This window comes from Lepidochelys kempii, chromosome 1, assembly GCF_965140285.1.
Source record: "Lepidochelys kempii isolate rLepKem1 chromosome 1, rLepKem1.hap1, whole genome shotgun sequence".
NCBI lineage: Eukaryota > Metazoa > Chordata > Testudines > Cheloniidae > Lepidochelys > Lepidochelys kempii.
This window is the reverse complement of record NC_136380.1, coordinates 6,580,854-6,603,846: the sequence shown is the minus strand read 5'-3', so window position 1 is coordinate 6,603,846 and position 22,993 is coordinate 6,580,854. Positions and strand designations below refer to the sequence as shown.

Genomic DNA, 22,993 nt, shown 5'->3' with positions numbered 1-22,993 from the left:
CTCAAAATGTTTTGGAATATTCAGCAATCGTCCACCTCAGAGCTGGTTTGAATGGTGTAATTATGTGAGTCAGGGGACTGGCACTGACTTGCTCTCAGTCAGGATTTGAGTCTGATTTTTTTTTTCTCAAAGAGAAGTTAGTTCTTGTGAGAGGTGCCAGACTGACAGACCTGGAGATGGCTGTGCTTTGTTGAGCCAAAATTCCATGTGTACTATTATGGAATTATAAAACTGGAAGGGATCTTGAGAGGTCATCTGGTCCAGTTCCCTGCACTCATGGCAGAACTATGTATTATCTAGATTCTAGACCATCCCTGACAGGTATTTCTCTAACCTGCTCTGAAAAATCTCTAGTGAAGGAGAATCCACAACCTCCCTAGGCAATTTATTCCAGTGCTTAACTACCCTGACAGTTAGGTAGTTTTTCCTCATGTCCAACCTAAACCTCCCTTGCTGCAATTTAAGTCCGTTGCTTCTTGTCCTATCCTCAGAGGTTAAGGAGAATAATTTTTCTCCCTCCTCCTTGCAACAAGCTTTTATGTACTTGAAAGCTGTTACCATGTCCCCTCTCAGTCTTAAGAGCATAAAAATGACCAGACTGTGTCAGAACAAAGGTCCATCTAGCCCAGTATCCTGTTTTCTGACAGTGGGCAGTGCCAGGTGCCCCAGAGGGAAAGAACGGAACAGGGAATCATCAAGTGATCCATCCCGTCTCTCATTCCCAGCTTCTGGCAAACAGAGCCTAGGGACAACATCCCTGCCCATCCTGGCAAATAGCCACTGATGGACCTCTCCTCTACGAATTTATTTAGTTCCTTTTTTAACCCTGTTATAGTCTCGGCCTTCACAACATCCTCTGGCAAAGAGTTCCACAGGTTGACAGTGTGTTGTGTGAAAAAATACTTCCCTCTATTTGTTTTAAACCTGCTACCTATTAATTTCATTTGGTGGCCCCTTATTCTTCCTTCTTTACTTTCTCCACACCAGTCATGGTTTTATAGACCTCTATTATATCCCTACTTAGTTATCTCTTTTCCAAGCTGAAAAGTCCCAGTCTTATTAATGTCTCCTGATAAAGCACCTGTTGCATGCCCCTCATATTTTCCTTGCCCTTTTCTGAAAGTTTTCCAATTTCAATATATATATATTTGAGATGGGGCGACCACATCTGCACGCAGCATTCAAGGTGTGGGAGTACCAGAGATTTATACAGAGGCAATATGACATTTTCTGTCTTATTATCTGTCCCTTTCTTAATGATTCCCAACATTTTGTTCACTTTTTGGGCTGCCACTGCACACCGAATGGATGATTTCAGAGAACTATCAACAATGACTCCAAGATCTCTGTCTTGGGTGGTAACAGCTAACTTAGACCCCATCATTTTATATGTATAATTGGAATTATGTTTTCCAATGTGCATTGTTTTGCATTTAGCTGGCTAGTCACCCAGTTTTGAGAGATCCTTTTGTAGCTGTTTACAGGCTGCCTGGGGCTTACCTACCTTGAATAGTTTTGTGTTTTCTGCAAATTTTGCCACCTCACTGTTTTCTCCTTTTTCCAGATCATTTATGAATATGTTAAATAGGACTGGGCCCAGTACAGATCCCTGCTGGACACCACAATTTACCTCTTTCCATTCTGAAAACTGACCATTTATTCCTACCCTTTGTTTCCTACCTTTAAACCGGTTACCAATCCATGAGAGAACCTTCCCTCTTATTCCATGATAGCCTACTTTGCTTAAGAGCCTTTAGTGAGGGACCTTGTCAAAGTCTTTCTGAAAATCTAAGTATGCGAAATCCACTGGATCCCCTTGTTCACATGCTTGTTGATCCCATCGAAAAATTCTAGTAGATCGGTGAGGCATGATTTTCCTTTACAAAAACCATGTTGACTCTTCTCCAACAAATTATGTTCATCTATGTGTCTGATAATTTTGTTCTTTACTTTAGTTTCAACAACTTTGCCCATGACTGAAGTCAGGCTTACTGGCCTGTAATTTCTGGGATCACCTCTGGAGCCCTTTTGAAAAATTGGAGTGACATGAGCTAGCCTCCAGTCCTTTTGTACAGAAGCTGATTTAAATGATAGGTTACAGATGACAGTTAGTACTTCTGCAATTTCACATTTAAGTTCCTTAGAATCATAGAATCATAGGACTAGAAGTGACCTCTAGAAGCCATCAAGTTCAGTCCCCTGCACTCATGACAGGACCAGCACTATCTAGAACATCCTTGACAGGTGTTTGTCTAACCTGCTCTTAAAAATCTACAATCATGGAGATTCCACAATCTCCTTAGGCAATTTATTCCAATGGTTGACCACCCTGACAGTTAGCAAGTTTTTCCTAATGTCCAACCTAAACCTCCCTTGCTGCAATTTAAGACCATTTCTTCTTGTGCTATCATCAGAGGCTAAGGAGAATAATTTTTCTCCTTCCTCCTTGTAACAACCTCTGAGGTACTTGAAAACTGTTATCATGCCCCCTCTCCGTCTTCTCTTTTCCATACTAAACAAACCCAGTTTTTTCAATCTTCCTTCATAGGTCATGTTTTCTAGACCTTTGTCCACATCTTTCCTGAAATGTGGCACCCAGAACTGGGCACAATACTCCAGCTGAGGCCTAATCAATGCAGAGTAGAGTGGAAGAATTATTTCTCGTGTCTTGCTTACAACACTCTAGCTAATACATCCCAGAAGGATATTCCCTTTTTTTTGCAGGAGTGTTACACTGTTGACTCATATTTAGCTTGTGATCCATTATGACCCCCTTTCCCTTTCCCTTTCCCTTTCCCTTTCCCTTTCCCTTTCCCTTTCCCCAGAACTCCTTCTTAGGCAGTCATTTCCCATTTTGTATGTGTGCAACTGATTGTTCCTTCCTAAGTGGAGTACTTTGGATTTGTCCTTATTGAATTTCATCCTATTGACTTCAGACCATTTCTCCAGTTTGTCCAGATCATTTTGAATGTTAATCCTATCCTGCAAAGCATTTGCAATCCCTCTCAGGTTGGTATCATCCACAAACTTTATAAGTGTACTCTCTATGCCATTATCTAAATCACTGATGAAAATATTGAATAGAACTGGACCCAGAACTGATCCCTGAGGGGCCCCTCCAGCATCACTGTGAACCACTGATAACTACTCTCTGGAAATGGTTTTCCAACCAGTTATGCACCCACCTGATAGTAGCACCATCTTGGTTTTATTTCCCTTGTTTGTTTATGAGAAGGTAATGCGAGACAGTGTCAAAAGCTTTACTTAAGTCAAAATATACCATGTCTATCACTTCACCCCATCCACAAGGCTTGTTACCTTGTCAAAGGAAGCTTTCCAGTTGGTTTGACATGATTTGTTCTTGACAAATCCATGCTGACTATTATTTATCACCTTATTATCTTCCAGATGTTTGCAAATGGATTCCTTAATTATTTGCTCCATTATCTTTCGGGATACAGAAATTAAGCTGACTGGTCTGTAATTGCCCGGGTTGCCCTTATTTCCCTTTGTATAGGTTGGCACTATATTTGCCTCTTTCCATTCTTTGTGAATCTCTCCTGTCTTCCATGACTTTTCAAAGATCATTGCTAAGGGATCAGATATCTCCTCAATCAGTTGTGTGAATATTCTAGGATGCATTTCATTAGGCCATGGTGACTTGAAGACAACTAATTTGTCTAAGTAATTTTAAACTTGTTCTTTCCCTATTTTAGCCTCAGATCCCACCTCATTTTCCACTGGAATTCACTATGTTAGACATCCAATCACCACCAACCTTCTTGGTGAAAACCGAAACAAAGAAGTCATAAGCATCTCTGCCATTTCCACATTTTCTGTTATTGTTTTCCCTCCTCATTGAGTAACGGGCCTACCATGTCCGTGGTCTTCCTCTTGCTTCTAACGTATTTGTAGAATGGTTTATTGTTACCCTTTATGTCTCTGGCTTGTTTGATCTTGTTTTGTGCTCTGGCCTTTCTAATTGTGTCCCTATATATTTGTGTTATTTGTTTATTTCATCCTTTGTTATTTGACCTATTTTCCACTTTTTGTAGGACTCTTTTTTGATTTTTAGATCTCTGAAGATCTCCTGGTTAAACTAGGGTGGTCTCTTGCCATACTTCCTATCATTCCTATGCAGTGGGATAGTTTGCTCTTGTGCCCATAATAATGTCTCTGGAAAGTTGCCCACTGTCTTCAATTGTTTTTCCCCTTACCCTTGCTTCCCATGGGATCTTGGGAGTTGCCTACCAACTCCCAGAATTTGCTGAAGTCTGCCTTCTTGAAATCCATTGTCTTTATTTTGCTGTTCTCCCTCCTACCATTCCTTAGAGTCATGAACTCTACCATTTCATGATCACTTTCACACAAGCTGCCTTCCACTTTCAAATTCTCAACCAGTTCCTCCCTATTTGTCAAAATCAAATCTAGAATAGCCTCTTTCCCAGTAGCTTTCTCTATCTTCTGGAATAAAAAAACCTCTCCAGTACATTCCAAGAACTTGTTGGATAACCTTTGCCCTGCTGTGTTATTTTCCCAATAGAGGTGTGGGGAGTTGAAGTCCCCCATCACCACCAAGCCCTGTGATTTGGATGATTTTGTTAGTTGTTTAAAAAAAGCCTCATCCACCTCTTCTTCCTGGTTAGATGGTCTGTAGTAGACCCCTAGCATCACATCACCTTTGTTTTTTACCCATTTTATCCTTACCCAGAGACTTTCAGGAAGTCTGTCTCCTATTTCCAACTCAACCTCAGGGCAAGTGTGTACATTTTTAATATATAAGCAACACCTTTTCCCCTGTCTGTCCTTCCTGAGCAAGCTGTATCTTTTTATACCAATATTTCAGTCATACATATTATCCCACCAAGTCTCTGTGATGCCAGCTCTGTCATAGTTTTGATTTATTTACTAGTATTTCAAGTTCTTCCTTCTAATTCCCCATACTTCTCACATAAGTATACAGACATCTATGATACTGATTTGATCCCCCGCACCTCCAGTTCTGTGCTGCCTCTCCTTTATCCCTACTATAACAGTCATGCTCTCCCCAAATTCTGACCCTTCTGTTAGGTCTCCATGTTTTTTACTTACCTGTGTGCTCTGGTCACTTCCCAAAGTTATACATTTCAAGGTTTATCATTTATATGACGACTTCACAAGTTACACATCTCTTCACCCGTGATTAATATTCATAGGCACGGAAAGTAGGGGTCCAGGGGATACTGCAGCCCCCCAGGTTTTGCACTTGGTGTTCCCATGCCCAGGGCTGGCCCCAGGTCCCCGTTAGCTCTGCCAGTGCCAGTCCAGCTGATGGACCCAGCAGGTTCTGCTGCTCCCGGCATCCCACCGCCCTCCCAGGCTCTGCCGAGCCCCTGAGGCCCACCACCCACTGGGGGCATGCCATCTGCTGAACTTGAGGGTTCTGCCGCCCGGGGTCCCACCATGGCCCAGGTCTTCACAACTGCCCCAAGCTCTGACTGCAGCCTTGGGCAATGAGGGGCACTGCATGGACAAGGGTAAGGGTGGTGCAGCTCAGCACCCCCATCCTAAAAATAATTCCAGCACCGTTACTAATATCCAACCCTCATTTTGTCCCAGTTCCCTACTTTAGTGTGGGGAACATTCCTGGCTTCTGCATTACCCCAGGGGAATTGCGAAGTGAAAGGGTCTAAGTCCCCACTCCCACTCTCTTTATCAGAAGCCTACCTCATCTCAAGGATTCCCCTTCCACTTTCCTGTGTGAAAATGGTGACACAGCTGGGCCCAGGATTCCTGGGAGACTGAAGACCCAGTCTCATAGTCGCTTAGGTCAAGGGCTAGGTTGTTCCCACCCCAGGGCACTCTCTTCACCCTGGACGATTCCCTGACCCACTGATAACTACACGAAGTTCAACCCAAATATAATTTATTAAACAGCAATTTAAAAAAAAAATAATGAAAAAATGAGAAATGTTCAAGGAAACTTGGAACCTCACTCTATGAGCATGTGAAACACCACAAAGAGCTGTCTCTGGGATGAGAAAAATGTTTCCAGTTTATTCCTCACATGTCCCAGGTCTCCTGCCCAGGTCCTGGCTATGCTGTGTTGATCCTCTGGGTCCAACACTTGCTCTGGCAATGGTCACACGCCCAAGGGCTGTAGGAGGCAGGACCCTTCTCCCTAACATAGAATCATAAAATATCAGGGTTGGAAGGGACCCCAGAAGGTCATCTAGTCCAACCCCCTGCTCAAAGCAGGACCAATTCCCAGTTAAATCATCCCAGCCAGGGCTTTGTCAAGCCTGACCTTAAAAACCTCGAAGGAAGGAGATTCTACCACCTCCCTAGGTAACGCATTCCAGTGTTTCACCACCCTCCTAGTGAAAAAGTTTTTCCTAATATCCAACCTAAACCTCCCCCACTGCAACTTGAGACCATTACTCCTTGTCCTGTCCTCTTCTACCACTGAAAATAGTCTAGAACCATCCTCTTTGGAACCACCTCTCAGGTAGTTGAAAGCAGCTATCAAATCTCCCCTCATTCTTCTCTTCTGCAGGCTAAACAATCCCAGTTCCCTCAGCCTCTCCTCATAACTCATGTGTTCCAGACCCCTAATCATTTTTGTTGCCCTTCGCTGGACTCTCTCCAATTTATCCACATCCTTCTTGTAGTGTGGGGCCCAAAACTGGACACAGTACTCCACATGAGGCCTCACCAATGTCGAATAGAGGGGAACGATCATGTCCCTCAATCTGCTCGCTATGCCCCTACTTATACATCCCAAAATGCCATTGGCCTTCTTGGCAACAAGGGCACACTGTTGACTCATATCCAACTTCTCGTCCACTGTCACCCCTAGGTCCTTTTTCGCAGAACTGCTGCCTAGCCATTCGGTCCCTACTCTGTAGCTGTGCATTGGGTTCTTCCTTCCTAAGTGCAGGACCCTGCACTTATCCTTATTGAACCTCATCAGATTTCTTTTGGCCCAATCCTCCAATTTGTCTAGGTCCTTCTGTATCCTATCCCTCCCCTCCAGCGTATCTACCACTCCTCCCAGTTTAGTATCATCCACAAATTTGCTGAGAGTGCAATCCACACCATCCTCCAGATCATTTATGAAGATATTGAACAAAACCGGCCCCAGGACCGACCCTTGGGGCACTCCACTTGATACCGGCTGCCAACTAGACATGGACCCATTGATCACTACCCATTGAGCCCGACAATCTAGCCAACTTTCCACCCACCTTATAGTGCATTCATCCAGTCCATACTTCTTCAACTTGCTGACAAGAATATTGTGGGAGACTGTGTCAAAAGGTTTGCTAAAGTCAAGAAACAATACATACACTGCTTTCCCTTCATCCACAGAACCAGTAATCTCATCACAGAAGGGGATTAGATTAGTCAGGCATGACCTTGCCTTGGTGAATCCATGCTGACTGTTCCTGATCACTTTCCTCTCATGCAAGTGCGTCAGGATTGATTCTTTGAGGACCTGCTCCATGATTTTTCCAGGGACTGAGGTGAGGCTGACTGGCCTGTAGTTCCCAGGATCCTCCTTCTTCCCTTTTTTAAAGATTGGCACTACATTAGCATTTTTCCAGCCATCTGGGACTTCTCCCGTTCGCCACGAGTTTTCAAAGATAACGCCCAATGGCTCTGCAATCACAGCCGCCAATTCCTTCAGCACTCCCGGATGCAACTCGTCCGGCCCCATGGACTTGTGCATGTCCAGCTTTTCTAAATAGTCCCTAACCACCTCTTTCTCCACAGAGGGCTGGCCATCTATTCCCCATGTTGTGATGCCCAGCACAGCAGTCTGGGAGCTGACCTTGTTCGTGAAGACAGAGGCAAAAAAAGCACTGAGTACATTAGCTTTTTCCACATCCTCTGTCACTAGGTTGCCTCCCTCATTCATTAAGGGGCCCACACTTTCCTTGGCTTTCTTCTTGTTGCCAACATACCTGAAGAAACCCTTCTTGTTACTCTTGACATCTCTCGCTAGCTGCAGCTCCAGGTGCGATTTGGCCCTCCTGATTTCATTCCTACATGCCCGAGCAATATTTTTATACTCTTCCCTGGTCATATGTCCAACCTTCCACTTCTTGTAAGCTTCTTTTTTCTGTTTACGATCCGCTAGGATTTCACCATTAAGCCAAGCTGGTCGCCTGCCATATTTTCTATTCTTCCGACTCATCAGGGTGGTTTGTCCCTGTAACCTCAACAGGGATTCCTTGAAATACAGCCAGCTCTCCTGGACTCCTTTCCCCTTCATGTTAGTCCCCCAGGGGATCCTACCCATCCATTCCCTGAGGGAGTTGAAGTCTGCTTTCCTGAAGTCCAGGGTCTGTATCCTTCTGCTGACCTTTCTTCCCTGTGTCAGGATCCTGAACTCAACCAACTCATGGTCACTGCCTCCCAGATTCCCTTCCACTTTTGCTTCCCCCACTAATTCTTCCCGGTTTGTGAGCAGCAGGTCAAGAAAAGCTCCCCCCCAGTTGGCTCCTCTAGCACTTGCACCAGGAAATTGTCCCCTACGCTTTCCAAAAACTTCCTGGATTGTCTATGCACCGCTGTATTGCTCTCCCAGCAGATATCAGTTAAATTAAAGTCACCCATGAGAACCAGGGCGTGCGACCTAGTAGCTTCCGCGAGCTGCCGGAAGAAAGCCTCATCCACCTCATCCCCCTGGTCCGGTGGTCTATAGCAGACTCCCACCACGACATCACTCTTGTTGCTCACACTTCTAAACTTAATCCAGAGACACTCAGGTTTTTCTGCAGTTTCGTACTGGAGCTCTGAGCAGTCATACTGCTCCCTTACATACAGTGCTACTCCCCTGCCTTTTCTGCCCTGCCTGTCCTTCCTGAACAGTTTATAACCATCCATGACAGTACTCCAGTCATGTGAGTTATCCCACTAAGTCTCTGTTATTCCAATCACGTCATAATTCCTTGACATCACCAGGACCTCCAGTTCTCCCTGCTTGTTTCCAAGGCTTTGTGCATTTGTATATAGGCACTTGAGATAACCTGTTGATCGCCCCTCATTCCCAGTATGAGGCAGGAGCCCTCCCCTCACAGACATTCCTGCCTGTGCTTCCTCCCGGTATCCCGTTTTCCCACTTACCTCAGGGCTTTGGTCTCCTTCCCCCGGTGAACCTAGTTTAAAGCCCTCCTCACTAGGTTAGCCAGCCTGCTCGCAAAGATGCTCTTCCCTCTCTTCGTAAGATGGAGCCCGTCTCTGCCCAGCACTACTCCTTTATGGAATACCTTCCCATGGTCAATGAATCCAAAGCCTTCTCTCCGACACCACCTGCGTAGCCATTCGTTGACTTCCACGATTTGACGGTCCCTACCCAGGCCTTTTCCTTCCACGGGGAGGATGGACGAGAACACCACTTGCACCTCAAACTCCTTTATCCTTTTTCCCAGAGCCACGTAGTCCGCAGTGATCCGCTCAAGGTCATTCTTGGCAGTATCATTGGTGCCCACGTGGAGAAGCAGGAAGGGGTAGCGATCCGAGGGCTTGATGAGTCTCGGCAGTCTCTCAATCACATTGTGAATCTTAGCCCCTGGCAAGCAGCAGACTTCTCGGTTTTCCCGGTCAGGGTGGCAGATAGATGACTCAGTCCCCCGGAGGAGAGAGTCCCTGACCACCACCACCCGCCTCCTTCTCTTGGGAGTGGTGGTCGTGGAACCCCCAATCTCAGGACAGTGCATCTCCTGCCTTCTAACCAGTGGAGTCTCCTTCTGCTTTCTCCCCCCAGACATATCATCTGGTCCACTCTCCTCAATGGTACCTGTGGAGAGAACATGAAAGCGGTTAGTTACCTGTGTCTGCGTTGCTGGAACCCGGACATTCCCCCTTCTTCTTCTGGAGGTCACATGTTGCCAAGCTTCCTCACTGGCCTTTTGGCTCCGCTGTGCAACCTGCTCTAAAACTTTAGAGCTTTGTGCCCGTAGAAGCATATCCTGACTTTTGTCCAGAAAATCCTCAGTTTCTCGTATGCAATGCAGGGTCGTTATCTGTTGCTCCAGACCTTCAATCTTCTCTTCCAATATGGATACTAGCTTTCAGTTTGTACAGACAAGGTCGCTTCTGTCCTGCGGAAGAAAGACAAACATGGCACATCCAGTGGAGGTCACAACAGCTGAACCCCTCCCCCCCTTCCATATCACCTTCCTACAATGAGCTTCCTCAGAGAAGTTGGCAAGATGTAAGCCTCACTGGGCTCACTCCAGGCGAACTCCCAGGCAAACTCCTGCTGTGTGCTGTTCTGCTGTTCCCCGCTGCTCAGCTGGTTCGCGAAGCTCTGGCTATTTTTAAACAGCCAGGCTTCCCTGATACAAACAAACAGACAGCCCCAATGCTCACCCCCTGCAGGCTACCAGCCAATCAGGAACTCACTCAGGCTCTCACACTGCCCTCCCAGCAAACACACACTCGGATACTTACTCAGCAAACACGCACTCGGATACTCACCAATCCCAGGCAAACATCAGTCCTTCCATCAGATTCACATACCCACTTCTGAATCCATCCTTCGAGGCCCACTTGTCTGGTGACGTCTCCTTGTGCTGGGCCCTCTGCCCAAAGCCCCACCTTGCTATCCCCAGCTGTTCATTCCGCTCGGCTGCCAGGTTACTTTTGACATGGTCGGCATCCACTATCCTGGCTCTGGCTCTGCAGCTCCTCCCTGTAGCTCAGCCCTGGCTCCCCATAGGCGCAGCTGGTCTGTGTTGACCCAGCTTCCGGTTCTGGTATGCTCCAGCTGCAGCCCCCCAGCTCTGCCTCAGCACCACTGCTCTGCCTCCATCCCAGTTCTGACTCCTCTGGCTCAGTGTTTCTCGCTGCTGCTGCCCTGCCTCCAGCTCAGCTTTCCCAGATTTCTACTGCATTAATAGGCCAAAGTGACTTAAAAACTAACCTAAAAGTAAACTGTTACAAATTATACCTGAGATGACACGCACACAACTGCTGCGAATTACACCTGGTAGGACACGCACAGTTCGAATCTAGGCTGAGGCACAGAAACAAAGTCCACAACTGCAGAGTTCCCAAAAGACACTAAGTTTATTACGCTCGAGCGTGGTTCCCCCCTGCTAGCCAGGAGGGGACCCCGAATACAGATTATACAAAGGTTATATACTTTTTAGCAAAGCATGTTGCCCTTGTGCATCGGAAACCTTAGCCAACAAACAAACCCTTGTTTTATCTACCACCTATTTTTGCTTGGTGCATTTTTTGTGCTAAACCAGTATGTTAATTACACAGCATGGTCCTAAAGCCATGCATCAGTAAATTTTATTATTAGGATGGGAGGTCTCACATCAAAGGCCAGGAGATAGGGAGTTAGGGACTGACAAAAAAACAGATACTGGGAGTCAAGGCAGGCTGGAGACAAGGGGGACGATTTTCACAGGAATGCAGTATCTAAGGAACATGCCTCCTGGTGCATGATGTGCTTGCTTTTAGGCAATGGTGGACCCCAAACCAAAATGGAGTCACATGTGCTAACTTTTCCTTAACAAAACCCATCTCTTTCTTGAAACAAAGGTTTTTTTTTTAATTAACACATTGGCCTGTACATCAAGAAAGATGGATTACAAGCCGTCAGGAACAGTATCACCGATAATGTCACGGCAAACCTGGTGGCTGAACTTTGTGACTTTGTCCTCACCCATAACTATTTCACATTTGGGGATAATGTATACCTTCAAGTCAGCGGCACTGCTATGGGTACCCGCATGGCCCCACAATATGACAACATTTTTATGGCTGACTCAGCTCTCATCCGCTAAGGCCCCTACTCTACTTGCACTACATTGATGACATCTTCATCATCTGGACCCATGGAAAAGAAGTCCTTGAGGAATTCCACCATAATTTCAACAATTTCCATCCCACCATCAACCTCAGCTTGGTCCAGTCCACACAAGAAATCGACTTCCTGGACACTATTGTGCTAATAAGCAATGGTCACATAAACACCACCCTATACCAGAAATCTACTAACTGCTATACTTACCTACATGCCTCCAGCTTTCATCCAGACCACACCACACAATCCATTGTCTACAGCCAAGCTCTACGATACAACTGCATTTTCTCCAATCCCTCAGACAGAGACAAACACCTACAAGATCTCTATCAAGCATTCTTACAATACCCACCTGCTGAAGTGCAAAAACAGATTGACAGAGCCAGAAGAATACCCAGAAGTTACCTACTACACAACAGGCCCAACAAAGAAAATAACAGAACGCCACTAGCCGTCACCTTCAGCCCCCAACTAAAACCTCTCCAACGTATCATCAAGGATCTACAACCTATCCTGAAGGACGACCCATCACTCTCACAAATATTGGGAGACAGGCCAGTCCTTGCCTACAGACAGCCCCCCAACCTGAAGCAAATACTCACCAGCAACCACACACCACATAACATAACCACTAACCCAGGAACCTATCCTTGCAACAAAGCCCGTTGCCAACTGTGCCCATATATCTATTCAGGGGACACCATCATAGGGCCTAATCACATCAGCCACACTATCTGAGGCTCATTAACCTGCACATCCACCAATCTGATATATGCCATCATGTGCCAGCAATGCCCATCTGTCATGTACATTGGCCAAACTGGACAGTATCTACGTCAAAGAATAAATGGACACAAATCAGATGTCAAGAATTATAATATTCATAAACCAGTCGGAGAACACTTCAATCTCTTTGGTCACTTGATTACAGACCTAAAAGTGGCAATCCTTCAACAAAAAACTTCAAAAACAGACTCCAGTGAGAGACTGCTGAATTGGAAATAATTTACAAACTGGATACAATTAACTTAGGCTTGAATAAAGACTGGGAGTGGATGGGTCATTACACAAAGTAAAACTATTTCCCCATGTTTATTCCCCCTCCCCCCCCACCCGACACCACTCCCCCCCCCCTGGCTGTTCCTCAGATGTTCTTGTCAACTGCTGGAAATGACCCACCTTGATTATCACTACAAAACGTTTCCCCCCACCCCCAGCTCTCCTGCTGGTAATAGCTCTCCTTACCTGATCACTCTCCTTACTGTGTGTATGGTAACACCTATTGTTTCATGTTCTCTTTGTACATAAATCTCCCCACTGCATTTTCCACTGAATGCATCCGATGAAGTGAGCTGTAGCTCATGAAAGCTTATGCTCAAATAAATTTGTTAGGCTCTAAGGTGCCACAAGTCCTCCTTTCCTTTATACATTTATTTGGGCATAAGCTTTTGTGGGCTAAAACACACTTCATCAGATGCATGGAGTGGAAAATACAAAGATATATATATACAGAGAACATGAAAACATGGGGTTTGCCATACCAACTCTAATGAGACAAATCAATTAAGGTTGGCTATTATCAGCAGGAAAAAAAAAACCTTTTGTAATGATAATGAAGATGGCCCATTTCAACCAGATGACAAGAAGGTGTGAGTAACAGTAGGGGGAAAAATTAGCATGGGGAACATGTAATGACCCGTTCTGAATAAGAATATTTTCTAAAAGTTCCGATAGTATCTTCTTGTGAAATTTCATTCAACTGCCATGTTGCTAATAGGTAGCAACAACAATGAAAGAGCATACAAGGCAAGTTCACTGAAGTCTTTGTCCTCAGCCGAATCCATGAGTTTGAGAACTTCAACCCCAAACTGCTCAACTTGGTTTTCCTGAACTAATCATAGGCAAAAATCTCCATTGCTGCTTCAACTGTCCAAGGTCTCCACAAACCCATCGCAAAAAATGAGATGTCAGCCAATCTAGGTTGTGCCAAGCTGAGCGTAGTAGAAGGATTTAGTACTGCAAGGGATTCAATCACTTCCACATTTGGTGGCAATCTCTGTTTCATCTGTTTCAAAAACTCCAACATGAAATCTCGACTCTTGTTTTGACATCTTCAACAATGTGAACAGTTAGTGTCTGTTTTGAAAGTTCCAGCTGGAAAGCGACTGTGCAATGTGGTGAGTAATTTGACTCAACGGTTCTGGTCATCGTTTAATAAAGCGGTCCCATTCTCAGAAATAAATGGTTTCACAACTCTCGCCAACAAGCTGTAGGAGAATGTTCTCAGTTACTGCAGCAACTTTCCTGTATTATCATTTTCCCACTGAAACATTTGGTTTATTCTCCAGGCTTCCTGAATTACTGGACATAGCAAAATCAGATAAATTTTACTCACTTGATCACTGCACATATGAAAAAGAAAAAAAGAAAAAAAGTTTAGCATTGTAGTTTCTTTCTTTGTTTTTGGCTATCTGACAGCATAGCTTTAGTGCGTCAAACTGATTAAGAACCCTGTTCACAAAGAGCTAATGCAAAGCCCCTTGCTTCAAAAAGTTACAGTATCTTCTTGTTGCCGGCACCCAGTGCCCAGAGGCAAAACAACATCAGGGGTTTGTTACCTGGTGTGTTTCACTCAATAATCACAATGGGGTGGAGAAGCAGAAAAGTTTATTTGCAGCTGCAAACAAGGTACAGGGAGAATAGAATCTCAAATCATGCACACCAGAGCAGGTCATTACACACACTTTTATATTCCTTAATGCTACTCTCTACACATCAGCCAATTAAAACTTTGCACAAATACTCTGCCTTCCTTATATGGGTTACAACAATATTTATTTCCTGCAACCTCTAACAAGCATTCCTAGCAACTTAAACAACCAGCACATTTTGTCTGGCCTTGTAACTGTCTCTCCTATTATCTTTAACTTGGCATCAGCAAACCTTACACTATAAGGCATTGTCTACAACTGCAACACTGTTTTAAGACCAAAAGAGCTTACTCAAACCAGCCAGGCCTGAATTCTATTAAGGGGGGTTGAGAAGAAGCCCTTAGGCCTTCGGCAGGGAGACCTCCTCAACTCTTATGGCCTTCCATCCCCTCAACTTAACTAGTGGCCATGCCCTGGTGTCTCCAACATTCTGGTAGTCTGGAAGTCATGGGAAAGCTGAGTGACATGGGGGTGGGGACTGATGGGTGATGCTGAAAGAGATCAGGTGATGGTCAGAAAGAGGGAACTACACAACGGAGAGAGCAGTGCTTGGTGATGCGATGATAAGATATTAGGTGTGAGGAACTTTTCAGACTCTGAACTTGTACAATGTTGAGCTCAGCCAAACTTGGACAGAGGACCCTTAATTAATGAGGCAAAATCCTTTCCCACTCTTGTCACAAAGGATAAAAGTCACTGGCCCCAAGAGATCACCTTCTGCAGGTGTATTTGACCAATTTGTCATAAAGCTCTTTGGTTTTCACCCCATAAATGATCGGGTTGAGTATGGGGGGCAGGAGGACATAGAGGTTGGCCAAGATGATGTGAACATGGAGAGGAATGTGCTGACCAAACCGGTGTGTCAGAGCAGAGAAAAAGAAGAGAGTAAAAGACGTCATTGCCACACAGAAGTGGGCTGTGCAGGTGTTCAGGGCTTTCTTGTACGCTTTCTTGGAGGAGATTCTGAGGATGGCTCTGATGATCAGACTGTAGGACAGGGCAACCAGTGTCAGATCTAATCCAGTGACTACAAATGCCATCACCAAGCTGTACATCCTGTTCACTGTGGTGTCCCCACATGACATCTTCACCACAGCTATGTGCTCGCAGTACGTGTGGGGGATAATGTGATTAGCACAGAATGGCTGCCTACTGAGAAGCAGGGGCAGAGGCAGAATTAAGAGAACAGCTCTTATCAAACCCACAAGCCCTAGCTTAGCTATTCTTGCATTGGTGAGGATGGTGGCATATCTCAGAGGTTTACATATGGCGACATAGCGATCGAAGGCCATTGTCACGAGGACAGCTGACTCCATAATAGAAACTGAGTGAAGGAAGAACATCTGGGTGAGGCAGCCACCTACGGTAATATCTTTCAAATTGAACCAAAATATGCACAGTGCCTTTGGCATGACGGAGGTAGACACAGCAATATCTGTGAGTGCCAGCATGCAAAGTAGCAGGTACATCGGCTTGTGCAGGGTTTGCTCTTTGCTTACAACAAACAGAACCATGGAATTTCCCAACAGGCTGATTATGTAGAGCATAGAGAAAGGAATGGAAATCCAAATGTGAGCAACTTCTAGGCCAGGAATGCCCATTAGGATGAATGTTGAAGATTCAGGCAGGGTGAGGTTGAAATCTGCCATGAGGTGGTTGATGCGTTGATCAGTCTCAGAAATGCTCAAGCTTCCTGTGAAGGGAGAGAAGCACAGTGAGGGGGGTTACACACTTTATAGCAAATAGTATGGTAAATATATTATAGCTATTAACAATGTAGAAAGGGGGTGAGCAGTGAGGTGGCAACATTTGCAGATGGCACCACATTATTTAGGTCATAGTCAAGCCCACAGCAGTTCTCAGTGGCAGCTAACCAAGCCAGGTGAAAGGCACATGACCTTCAATGTCAAGAACTGCAACATTTATGCCCATTGGAGGATACGGCTGGAACTCCTCAAACACCTAACAAGATTGTAATTTAACTGTATGAATTCAGGGAAGGGATCTGGGCATCATGGTACACAGCTTGGTGAAACTCTGCTCACAGTGCAAGCAGGGACAGAAACTAAGCAAAACATTGGAACCCAGAAGGAGTGGGATGGGGAATCATACAGAAAATACAATGTATTGAGATCAGTGAGACAATGTTTCACTCTCCTCTGAACTCCTCTGTGTAGTACTGGTCACACAGGATATTGCAGAACTAGAGGGGTTCAGGGAAAGATCAAGGAGAGAGGCTGAAAAGACTGGGATCATTACTTTACTAAGGAGATAAATAAGAGGAGATATGAGAAAAGTCTGTAAATTACTGACTGGTAGGAGAGAGGGAGTATACATGCTCAATCTACTCTCTAAGGTAAGGTCAAGATGACATTCAATAAAACTGAAACATGGCAAATTCAAAACAGATAAAAAAATAATGTTTTCTTCACTTGATGCCTAATTAAACTGAGGAACTCATTGTCACAAGAAGTATTTGAAGCCATGAGCTAAGCAGGAATCTGGAAGGGTTTGAACATTTACTTGGATAGTGACACTATCCAAGTACAATAGTTACAGCATAATATATATTTTGGAAAGTCTATATGCCCATGTGTTGAAGGGCACAAGCCAATTTCTAGCTGTTAGGCAATAGTATGACACTATAGTGTCATAGAATAATAGTATGATGGTCAGGTCCTCCCCCTGAATCAACCCACTGCTGGGTGTCTTACATCTTGTACTGCAGCACCTGGGGCTGTCACTATCTGAGAGAGGATGCTGGAATCCTTTCTCCAGTTCTGGTGCCCATGGTTAAAGATGGATGTTGATACACTGAAAAGCTTCAGAGAAGAATCACAAGATTTAATAAAAGAGCAGAAGAACTGCCCTACAGTGATAGATGCAAAGATCTCAATCTGTGCAGTTTAACAAAGATGGTTAAGGGGTGACTTGATAATGGTCTGTAAGTACCTACACAAGGAACCAATATTTAATAATAGGTTTTTTAGGCTAGCATACAGAGGTGTAACAGGATCCAACAGCTGGAAGTTGAAGTTATAGAAATTCTGTCTGTAAATAAGTCATACACTTTTAAATCGTAAGAATAATTATGCAATTGGAACAATTTATCAAGGGTTCTGGCAGATTTTTGTCACTGAGAATTTTTAAATCAAGGTTGGAAGTTTGTCTAAAAGATCTGCTCTAGGAATTATTTTGGGGAAATTCTGAGGCCTGTGTTATACATCCCTGTGTTATACAGACTAGATGATCCTTCTGGCCTTGGAATCTACCGGTCCTGTCAGGAGTCAGATATAGGCATTTTCCCTGCAAGTTCGTGCCTCAGCTTACTGAAGGCATTTTTTCTATTCATGAAGGTGTTGAATGTAGCCATATGTGGAGAAATTCTCATTTGACTGTGACACCTTGGAAGTGTTACACTAAGTGTGTAGTTCACAAGTCTGATGGGTCCCATCAGGCACTGCATGGATGGATGTTTTAGATGAAAAAAATAATGACTTGACCCATAAAATCTCTGCACTGGGGAATGAATGTACAACTGTCACCATTAACTAACAGAGCTGGCTAACTAATGGTCCCAGAACATCCTGAGTTTAACATCCGTGTCCCAGTGGTCCACTGTTTCAGGTACGTCCCAGAGTTCTCCGCTCTCATTATGCAGTGTGCATACTTCTCAGTTTACGAGTTGTTCCTGTGTAGCAGTAGTTGAAGTATCACACGGTGTGTATTGGCGTAACAAGAGAAGTCGCACAGGTGCCTGCTTGGGAAATTCCCACTCCTGTGTGAAATTTCTCACCATTGAGACACAGTCACTGATGACCCCCCAGCCAAGGGAGCAGATGTGATGTGAGGCAATTCACCCTCTGCAGAAGATGAGTTGTGGGGAGTGTGAGGCAGCTCAGAGTTATTGGGAGCCAGGGATGACAGGGTAGCACGGAAAAGATACTGGTGACCAGAATGTTTTGGGGATCAGGGAAGCTTGGGATGGGAAAGTAGAGTACAGAGAGGGCGTCAGAGTATGATGGGAGATTGAAGCAGTTGAGGAGCAACTGGAACTGGGTGCCACTGATCCCTTTGACTCACCAGCCTTGGATCCCTGTCTCAGTGTGCTGTTGTGACCCACTGCAGACTCAGTCCAGGTCCTACACCTTTACCAGCATTCACACAGGAAAGGACAAACCCAGGCTCCCTGACCAGCCACTGCATGAACCAGCAATGTAGAGACTAGAGCCAAAATAACCACCAACTCCCTAGCCTAGGATTCCAGAGCTGTACCATCCTACCCTGGTCCAAATGCTGACCAATATGAATTACTTACCCTGTTTGACCCTCCTTGAATGTGGGGAAGACAATGCACACTTGTGGTAACCAAGCTAAGATTCCCCTCCCCCCACCCCCCCCGGACACTTCACTTCAAGGCATACTGGGTATAGATTAAAACATAAAAACAAGTTTATTAACTACAACAGATAGATTTAAAGTGATTTTAAGGGATAGCAACCAGATCAAAGCAGATTACTTAGAAAATAAACAAATGGCCGAATGGCTAGCAGCAGTTCTGCAGAAAAGGACCTAAGGGTTACAGTGGACAAGAAGCTAGATATGAGTCAACAATGTGCCCTTGTTGCCAAGAAGGCTAATGGGATTTTGGGATGTATAAGTAGGATCATTGCCAGCAGATAGAGGGACGTGATCATTCCCCTCTATTCGACATTGATGAGGCCTCATCTGGAGTACTGTGTCCAGTTTTGGGCTGCATACTACAAGAAGGATGTGGAAAAACTGGAAAACATCCAGCGGAGGGGAACAAAAATTACTAGAAGGTTGGAGCACATGACTTATAAGGAGAGGCTGAGGAAACTGGGAATGTTTGGTCTGCAGAAGAGAAGAATGAGGGGGGATTTGATAGCTGCTTTCAGCTACCTGAAAGGGGGTTCCAAAGAGGATGGATCTAGACTGTTCTCAGTGGCACCAGATGACAGAATGAGGAGTAATGGTCTCAAATTGCAGTGGGGGAGGTTTACGTTAGATAATAGGAAAAACTTTTTTTACTAGGAGGTTGGTGAAGCACTGGAATGGGATATCCAGGGAGGTGGTGAAATTTCCTTCCTTAGAGGTTGTTAAGGTCAGGCTTGAAAAACCCCAGGCTAGGATGATTTAGTTGGGGATTGGTACTGCTTTGAGCAGGGGGTTGGACTAGATGACCTCCTGAGGTCCCTTCCAACCTGGATATGCTATGATTCTAAGCTTAGCATACTGTTTAGATTGACTATGATTTAGCAGTTTCTTACCCTGATTGATGAAACAAGCAGTCTGGAACAAACTTAAGGCACAAGCTGTATTTGCTTTCCAGCTTGGGTTTCTCAGGTTTTCATACACAGGCTAGAAATCTTTTTAGTCTGGGTCCAGCACTTCTTCCAGTTCACTCTTTTTTCCTCAGTTGTTCCCAGAAGTCTTCTTCTGTGGGGAATAAAGAACCACTGACAATGTCACTCCCTGCCTTATATAGCTTTCGTGTATGGAGAGAACCCTTTGTTTCAAAACTTGATTCCCAGACCAGTTTGTGGGAAAAGTACAGACTCCCCAAGATTGTGTCCAGAATTATGTGGCCTGTTCACATGCCATTGTAGAGTCATAGCATCCATGACTTTTAGGTAAGGCTACTAGTTTGTCCCGGAGGTCACAGTAGTCACAGATTCCATGATTTTCGGTACCTCCGTGACTTCTGCAGGGAGAAGCACGGGTGGACCTTGTGCCAACGGCACCACCCCCAGACCTGCAACAGTGGCGGTCCTGGGTCGCTGGCTGCCAGCAGAAGTGATAGTCCCGGACTCCCCCACGCTAGCAGCAGCGTGGCTGTCAGAGGCTGGATGAGCCACCCCCTACCAGGTTGCAGCACGGCAGTCACAGACAACTCTCGCTTGCAACAGTGCAGTGGTCCCGGATTGGCGGTGTTGCCCCCCCACCAGCAGAATTGCAGCACTTCTGGGATGACCCCCGCTAGCATTGGCTGCTGTGGTCATTTGCCATCCCCCCTGAGCACCAGTGGGCACCCTGGAAGCCCCCTCTCAACACCAGAGGACACCTCCGAGGCCCCACCCAGAACAAGCGGTTACCCTGGACTGCACCCAGCACCAATGGGTGCCCCAGAGCCTCCCTTCAGAGCAGCAGTTGTGCCCCAGACTCCTCCAGAACACCAAAAACTTAGTCAGGGGTATGTTGTACAATGCATGGACTGGTCACAGGGCTGTGAATATTCATTTATTGCCTGTGACCTGTCCATGACTCTATTCAAAAAAATGCCCATGACTAAATCTTATCCTTACTTATAGGCTGCCTGGAGAAATACTCAGAAATGCTCAACAGGTGGGAGATAAGGTTTTCTTAAATCCTATTGTTTTCCCTTATGTCTCATTTCCCTAATTAGGCCCTCCCCAACCAGCTACCTAGACTAAAAGTGGAACACCCGCAGACCCCAAGATCACATCATAATATCACTATGAAGAATATGGGGTGCCGTGCCACACAAAGATCAATGGTTCTTTCCACTGGCAAAATGCCTGAAGTTACAGAACAACAGTTGGATTGAAAACTGCGTGAAGGTTGTGACACCCAGGCTGCAGTTCTGTGGCTTGACAGAGCAGGTCCCCACCCTGCACAACTTCCATCCCTGCCACACAGCGATACCCCACACTCAGGTGCCAGATCCCACAGCAACAGCTCACAGAAATCCCTCCTCAGACCAGGTTAAACTCTGTGTCTGCCTGCACCGGGGAAAAGGGGAGATCAGCCTGAACTGCCTTTCTGGGGGTGAACGGAACCCCAGCAGCAGCTCAGCCTGTACTGGAAGGAGAGAAAGAAAGACTTTTCTCAATTTTTTTCGGTTTTGTTCAATATCTTCATAAATGATCTGGAGGATGGTGTGGATTGCACTCTCAGCAAATTTGCGGACGATACTAAACTGGGAGGAGTGGTAGATACGCTGGAGGGGAGGGATAGGTTACAGAAGGACCTAGACAAATTGGAGGATTGGGCCAAAAGAAATCTGATGAGGTTCAATAAGGATAAGTGCAGGGTCCTGCACCTAGGATGGAAGAATCCAATGCACCGCTACAGACTAGGGACCGAATGGCTAGGCAGCAGTTCTGCGGAAAAGGACCTAGGGGTGACAGTGGATGAGAAGCTCGATATGAGTCAGCAGTGTGCCCTTGTTGCCAAGAAGGCCAATGGCATTTTGGGATGTATAAGTAGGGGCATAGCAAGCAGATCGAGGGACGTGATCGTTCCCCTCTATTCGACATTGGTGAGGCCTCATCTGGAGTACTGTGTCCAGTTTTGGGCCTGTCAAGGTGCCTCCCCCACTCTGAACTCTAGAGTACAGATGTGGGGACCTGCATGAAAAACCTCCTAAGCTTATCTTTACCAGCTTAGGTCAAAACTTCCCCAAGGTACAAATATTACACCCGTTATCCTTGGACTGGCCGCTACCACCACCAAACTAATACTGGTTACTGGGGAAGAGCTGTTTGGACGCGTCCTTCCCCCCAAAATACTTCCCAAAACCTTGCACCCCACTTCCTGGACAAGGTTTGGTAAAAAGCCTCACCAATTTGCCTAGGTGACTACAGACCCAGACCCTTGGATCTTAAGAACAATGAACAATCCTCCCAACACTTGCACCCCCCCTTTCCTGGGAAATGTTGGATAAAAAGCCTCACCAATTTGCATAGGTGACCACAGACCCAAACCCTTGGATCTGAGAACAATGAAAAGGCATTCAGTTTTGTACAAGAAGACTTTTAATAAAAAATAGAAGTAAATAGAAATAAAGAAATCCCCCCTGTAAAATCAGGATGGTAGATATCTTACAGGGTAATTAGATTCAAAAACATAGAGAACCCCTCTAGGCAAAACCTTAAGTTACAAAAAAGATACATAGACAGAAATAGTTATTCTATTCAGCACAATTCTTTTCTCAGCCATTTAAAGAAATCATAATCTAACACATACCTAGCTAGATTACTTACTAAAAGTTCTAAGACTCCATTCCTGGTCTATCCCCGGTAAAGACCAGCATATAGACAGACACAGACCCTTTGTTTCTCTCCCTCCTGCCAGCTTTTGAAAGTATCTTGTCTCCTCATTGGTCATTTTGGTTAGGTGCCAGCGAGGTTACCTTTAGCTTCTTTACCTTTTACAGGTGAGAGGAGCTTTCCCCTGGCCAGGAGGGATTTCACAGGGGTTTACCCTTCCCTTTATATTTATGACAGGGCCCCACACTACAAGAAGGATGTGGATAAATTGGAGAGAGTCCAGCGAAGGGCAACAAAAATGATTAGGGGACTGGAACACATGACTTATGAGGAGAGGCTGAGGGAGCTGGGATTGTTTAGCCTGCAGAAGAGAAGAATGAGGGGGGATTTGATAGCTGCTTTCAACTACCTGAAAGGGGGTTCCAAAGAGGATGGCTCTAGAC

The 22,993-nt window shown here is 45.3% G+C and overlaps 1 protein-coding gene across 1 annotated transcript; it reads right to left on the bottom strand.

Annotated features, from left to right (window-relative positions):
* Positions 1–15,227: 15,227 nt before the first annotated feature.
* Positions 15,228–16,698, bottom strand: LOC140895392 (olfactory receptor 52P1-like). The gene is made up of 2 exons (XM_073304988.1): positions 16,671–16,698; positions 15,228–16,210 (listed from the first exon to the last, which is right to left on the bottom strand). Exon 2 carries the CDS (start codon positions 16,164–16,166, stop codon positions 15,228–15,230), a length of 939 nt encoding a protein of 312 aa, XP_073161089.1. The 5' UTR covers positions 16,167–16,210; positions 16,671–16,698.
* Positions 16,699–22,993: the final 6,295 nt, after the last annotated feature.